The 6379-nt window shown below is 36.0% G+C and overlaps 1 protein-coding gene across 3 annotated transcripts in view; it reads left to right on the top strand.

Moving 5' to 3' along the window:
• FAM114A2 (family with sequence similarity 114 member A2) overlaps positions 1-6379 on the top strand; it is a 38567-nt gene that overhangs the window by 2208 nt on the left and 29980 nt on the right. For all 3 annotated transcript variants that reach the window (XM_008255291.5, XM_002710326.6, XM_051844404.3), the window contains exons 2-4: positions 2911-3134; positions 3478-3577; positions 4440-4532. In XM_008255291.5, coding sequence (XP_008253513.4) covers positions 2925-3134; positions 3478-3577; positions 4440-4532 — 403 coding nt within the window. In that variant the 5' untranslated portion in view covers positions 2911-2924. The remainder of the gene's footprint in view (positions 1-2910; positions 3135-3477; positions 3578-4439; positions 4533-6379) is intronic.

Raw genomic sequence — 6379 nt, 5'->3', positions numbered from 1 at the left:
AACTCAACAACAAAAAAACAACCAAGCCAGTTGAGAAATGGGCAGAGGGCTTCAATAGACTATTCTCAAGAAGTACAAATGGCCAATAAATATATGAAAAAATTCTCAAATTCACTAGCCATCTGGGAAATGCAAAGTAAAATCACAATGAAGTATCACCTCATCTCTGTCAGAATGGCTAAAATCTAAAACACAGTTAAAATGCTGGTGAAGATGTGGTAAAAAGGGAACACTTAAACACTATTGGTGGGAATGTAAGTTAGTGCAACCACTGTGGAAAACGATGTGGAGATTTCTTTAAAAACTAGAAATAGATTGCTGTATAATCCAGCAATCCCATTACTGGGTACCCAAAAGACTTGAACACTATATACCAAAGAGATATATGTACCACCTTGTTTATAGCAGTACTGTTCACAATAGCCAAAATTTGAAACCAACCAAGGTGTCCCATCATCAGATCACTGAATAAAGAAAATGTGGTATAAATACACAATGTAATATTCAGCTGAAAAAAAAAAAAAAAGAAATTCTACCGTTTGCAGCAAAGTGGATACAAGTGAAGGACATCATGTTGAGTAAAATAAGCTGGACCCAGAAAGACGAATACCACATGTTCTCCCTTATATGTGGGAGCTAAAACTTAAGAAACAAAAAAGAGAAGAGAAGAAAAAGAGATGTCTTTGTGTATCAGTATTGCTGCAAATATAGTTTTATAAAACTTTTATAATAACTGTCAAAACAGTGGTTAAGAGTGTTATACTACTATAGGTTTAATGATCTGTGATTACTTTAAAGTTTACTTTGTATGGATGAAATGGTCATTTTTGCATTCAATTATTGTTTATAGCTGTTGTCTATATTACCACTAAACTAGGGTCTATCTGCTTTTTACTTGTTAAACCTATTTGATGTAGTAATCCTTTTTACTGTAATGTAATTTTAAAATGTTACCTCTAAAACTTTTAAAAAAATAAGAAGGAAAGAGTAGGAGGAAGAAAGGGGAGGGAGGGAGGAAGGGAGTATCATTGTGTTCTTGGAGTTGTAACTAGAAATCACATTGAATCTGTTAAAAAATAATCAAAAATTAAAAGAACCCATGAGGTATTTGGCACAGGGTGGTTATTACCAAATCAAAATTGAGCCGAGTGTTGGCCATCTTTCGGTTTTACAAGGGCACATGGAAAGCTATACTTTTATATGATATCTGATTTTGAAACGCTTGTGAAGTTTTTAAAAAGTTTAAATACTGTGCAGGCCAAATAAGAACATCTATAGATTGGCACTCTAGTTCTCTGTCACTACTTCCCCAGGCTTTCAGGTGCCTTACTCATTAATCTATTTCTTGATGACTTCTCTCTGTTCTTGTAGCATTTTGTGTGTATCTCAGTTATAGTGCCGCATCCAGTCTGCTTTAGTTGTAAATATGTCTTTTCTAACATGCTAAAAATATTTTGATGGTATGAATTGGGGCTAATTCTGCTCTTAGTATATAGCAGTATATACACACACACACATATGCATGCTTTATGTGTATCTATGTGTGATATTCATTTATTTCTCCTTTTGCAAAATTGGTTGTCTGGGATCTAGTATCCTGCTATCTGCTGTTTGTATAAACACCAGTACAACTTGTCTGTTACTGCTGAAGAGCTCTGCTTCTGGAATGAGTTGATTTGGTAACATTGCTACTTAAAAGTATCTGATGGTTTAAATTTCATACTCTAGAAGAATAATGCAATGACTAACAAGACTTTTTAAGGATAGCCAAAAAAAGATTGATAAATTGGATCTCATGGAAATAAAAAACTTTTCTGAAGACCCTGTATAGACACTAAAAATGTTTGCAAATTACATAAGCAACAGATTTGAAGCCTAAGATAAATAAAGAACTCTCAAAACTCAGCAGTCAAAAAAAATTGATTAAATGATATATTTACTTAAGAGGATATACAGATGGCAAATGAATACATGAAAAGATGTTTAACATCCTTAGCCATTAGAGAAATGTACTTTAAAGCTACAGTGAGATGCTACCGTATACTTAACAAACTGGCTCAAGTAAACAGTAGTAGCATCAAAGCTAGAGAGAATGCAACGAAACATGATCAGTCATACATTGCTAGTGGGAATGTAAAATTGCATAGCTACGCTGGAAAAGAGTATAGCAGTTTCTTATAAAATTAAACATGTACTTACCATGTGACTCAGAGATTACCCTCTTGGTAGTTTACCCAAGAAATGGAAGCTTATGTTTTTGCAAAAATTTGTATATGAACTGAAATAGCAATTTTATTTATAATAGCCCAAAATGGAAACAGTTCAGATACCTTTCATTGTGTAAATAAATTGTGATGTGCTCATGCCATGGACTGCTACTTAGAAATAAAAAGGAACTATTGATATACTACTGAAATGGATCTTGAGATACCTACTACTAGTGAAAAAAGTCAACCTTAAAAGGTAACTTACTGTATGACTATTTACATAGCATCTTGAAATGACAAAAATTAAATGGACAATAGATGAGTAGTTGCTGTGAGTTGGAAGGAGTGTGGCTGAAAGAATAGCACAAGGGATCTTTGCAATTGAACTTGTTCTGTGTGTTGACTGTGGTGATGGTTACATGAATTTATATAAGTGATAAAATTTACACAACTAAATACAAATGAGTGTAGGTAAAACTGATGAAAATGAATAAAATCAATGATTTGTATCAATGTCAGTTTCCTGGTTGTGATATTAGTCTTTAGTTTTGTAAGTTGTAACCCTTGTGGGAAACTGAGTGAAGGTGTATGGAATCTCTGTATTATTTCTTTTGCTTGTATGCAAATCTAAAACCACAAAGTTTAAACAATTTTTACCAAAAGAGCCTTTATAAAGAATTTTCTTTTGCCTTTATTTTGCCAGGTGATGTTCTAATCATGTCGGATAAAGATGATAGTGAGATTCCAGTGATAACAGAAGCAACCTCCGTCCTTGAAGGTGCAAACTGTGAGCCACCTGAGAATTCTGAGTCTGTTGACCAAAGTACTGAGACAGAGAATAAATCAGAACCTATAGTTTCCACTCGAAAAAGACCAGAGTCTAAACCTGCCAGTGACATTGAGACTGCAGAAGTTTTTCCTGTTCAGGTATCACAGACTGTAGGCAAAGTAGAGTATCTTAAAATATTGGGACTAAAAAATGTTGGGGTTAAAAGAAATTTGTAATCCATGCAAATTTAGGGTTACACTTATTTTTCTGTTTTTACAACTGTAACATACAGTTTTCTCAGTTCTATAAAAGCCTTTGCCATATGGTGCTTACATGTTGATAACAGACCTCTACCAGTCAAGCAGTACATTGCTTTAGCCAATGATGTGTATTTGTTCACCCAGACTTTGGCAAAAAATTAGGTACTTTGTTAATATACTTTGATTCTCCTCTAATTTTTTCATTTTCCTTTTCTTCTTTTTCTCTTTCTTGTAAAAATAGGAGTCTGAATCCAAAGATGTCCCCCAGACTGGATGGGGCTACTGGGGCAGCTGGGGCAAGTCCTTACTCTCCTCAGCCTCAGCTACAGTAGCCACAGTAGGTAAGGTCATCAGTCATTTCCTTCTTTTGTGTGTATGTTTTGCTACAGACCTAAGTTGCAGATGCCTTTGTTAATTATTCTTCCTTCTGTGTTTACTGAAAGTCTTTAGAGTTGGAAGATGTGTTAGTAATGATGGGCTGATGTGTCCTGCCACTGGAGTTTGCAGCGTTTCCTCACTAGAAGGTTGAGGTCTAGGAATTGTTAATATAAACCTGTTTTTTGGTGATAATGAATCCTTTTTTTTTTTTTTTTTTTGCTTAAAGATTTATTTATTTGAAAGTCAGAATTACAGATAGAGAGGGAGAGACAGAGAAAAATAGGGACCTTCCATCTGCTGGTTCACTCCCCACGTGGCCACAATGGTCAGCATTGGCCTGGGCTGAAGCCAGGAGCTGGGAGCTTCTCCCAGGTCTCTCATGTTGGTGGAAGAGGCCAAGTGTTTGGACCATCTTCTGCTACTTTTCCCAGGCTATTAGCAGAGAGCTGGATCAGAAGTGGAGCAGTGGGGATATGAACCAGCACCCATATGGGATGCCAGCAGTGCAGGTTGCAACCAAACTTGCTGTGCCACAACACTGGCCTCCCCCCGCCCCCCAATTTTGTGTTTTTTTTTTTTTTTTCTTTTTTGTAAAGCAAAGGTCCCAGGAATTGCTTATATTTTGTCAAAATAACATGTCTTATGACAAGCTGTAAAATATTTCTTTTTTTTTTTTTTTTTTTGACAGGCAGAGTGGACAGTGAGAGAGAGAGAGAGACAGAGAGAAACAAGCTGTAAAATATTTCTATAATCTTCTGCAGGTTTGATTTTGGTTCTGTAGTTTTGGTGACTGATAGTGAGACATGTTATCTTTTTTCTCATTAGGACAAGGTATTTCAAATGTTATTGAAAAGGCAGAGACATCCCTTGGAATTCCTAGTCCCAGTGAAATGTCACCTGAGGCCAAATATGCAGCAGGTCAGTATATACAAACATTGAAACCTAGAATTATGGATTGAAATGGAATAGTTGAGCTTATTTTTCAGTATTTATCAAGTATCTGACACTCAGGGCATCTTAGGATGGTGGTGAGAAAGAGGATTTAGAATCTTTAACTGTCCATTATAGATATGTGTTCTTATTTATTTTTTGATTTCTTATATTTTACATTTTAAAAAATATTATTTGTTGTCATATGGTCTTTAACCACTCGTGTGTGTTCACTTTCCACATTTGTGAAAAAAGAAGGTATTTTATATGTCAAAAACTATTGTAAATTTTAAAAAAATAAGGCCATAAATATTGAATGTGGCAGCTGGCCTAGCATTTTGGTTGGCATGAGAGTAGGAGATCAGTAAGAGTTAAATAAATTTCAATCCGCCATGGCAGAAAAAAAAATATTTTCCTCATGTCTTAATTTGAGAGTTGTGTTTTTGTGATTTTGTTTTTATGAAGGTAAAGTTTAGTTCTGGACGTTTTCCTTGGTCAAATGGAAATGTGCTCTCACTTAAACAAAGGAAGACTTATACCTGGCATCAAGATGGACTGCGAAAAGAAAATGGAAAGCTTTGTAGGGCCTGGTTTACTTTTTCCATCTTTCTAGGGCTTTCTTTTCCCTTTTCTCTGCTCATCTATGTTGTTTTTCTTTTGAAGCAGACTGACTTTTATTTTCTTCAACTTCAGCTTTTATTGGATCCTGATATACATGTTCATCAAAGATTAATTGGCTTCATTATTTGAACTTCTGAATACCTAGGAGAGAGAGTTAGATTGGTCTAAACTTGGGTCACATGTCTATGGGTCCGTTATGGCCAGGGACAGGATGACGTTAAACTAACATGGCTACAAAGGACTATGCATGTGAATCAGGTGCACTGTTCTTAGTGATACTTGTATTAGTTAGACTACTTTGGTTGCAAATATTGTCAGACTGTTTGACTGAAAATTTATTTTCCTCACTTAGGAACTCTAGAAGTAGGCTGTTCCAGAATTTGTTAAGTGGCTCAGTGATTTCAAGGTTCTGGGTTGGCTCTCCTTTTTTTCCCCTTTTGTTGGCTTCTCTATGGTTGTCAGGTAATAACTGTAGCTTTGTGTTCAGAGTCAGGAATTAAGTGGATGGAAAGTTGTCGTGTTTTTCTTAAGTGTTTCTATTTTTAATGAGGCAGTTGGAGTGAATGTTTGGTCTCACAGTTAAGCTGCTGGTTGAGATGCCTGCATCTGTATCAGAGTGCCTGCATTCAAATCCTAACTGCATTCCTAGTTCCCTTGAGAGGCAGCACGTGATGGTTCAACTGGTTGGGTCCCTGACATCCTCATGGGGGACCTAGATTGAGATCCTGGATCTTGGCTTCAGATCTGATTCTGTATATTTCACAATCTAGAATTCAGTGTTCACCCTAACTTTTCAATGCCTTTCTTAATATATAACACCCTGTGTGGTACGTATCTTTCAGGAGTTTTGAAGACACTGATATTTACTTATCTATACACTTTTAATTTCCTTTTTCCTTGCCAGCTATACTCACTTGGTAATAAGAAGACTGCTGCTAATGCCCCAAACTCTACTAGCATCTCCTGCTCATGAACATGACACCTTCTTATAACCAAAAGCAACAGAGAAGAAACGAGGACTGCTAGGAAAAACACCTTCCTCTGTATATTTTTATTTGAGAAGTACAGAGAGAGACATAGAGAACTCCATCCACTGATTCATTCCCCAGTTGCCTTCAGTGACTGGGGCTGAGCCAGGCTGAAGCACCAGCCTCTAGACAGTTCTTAGTAAGGCTTATTTTAAAGCTTATTTAGGGTAAGTTAAGAGTAGTCTT

Source organism: Oryctolagus cuniculus, chromosome 6 (genome assembly GCF_051225735.1).
Source record: "Oryctolagus cuniculus isolate XC-2025 breed Fujian yellow rabbit chromosome 6, ASM5122573v1, whole genome shotgun sequence".
Classification (NCBI taxonomy): Eukaryota; Metazoa; Chordata; class Mammalia; order Lagomorpha; family Leporidae; genus Oryctolagus; species Oryctolagus cuniculus.
Note: the sequence above shows the minus strand (reverse complement) of the source record. Positions and strands in the feature narration are given on the sequence as shown.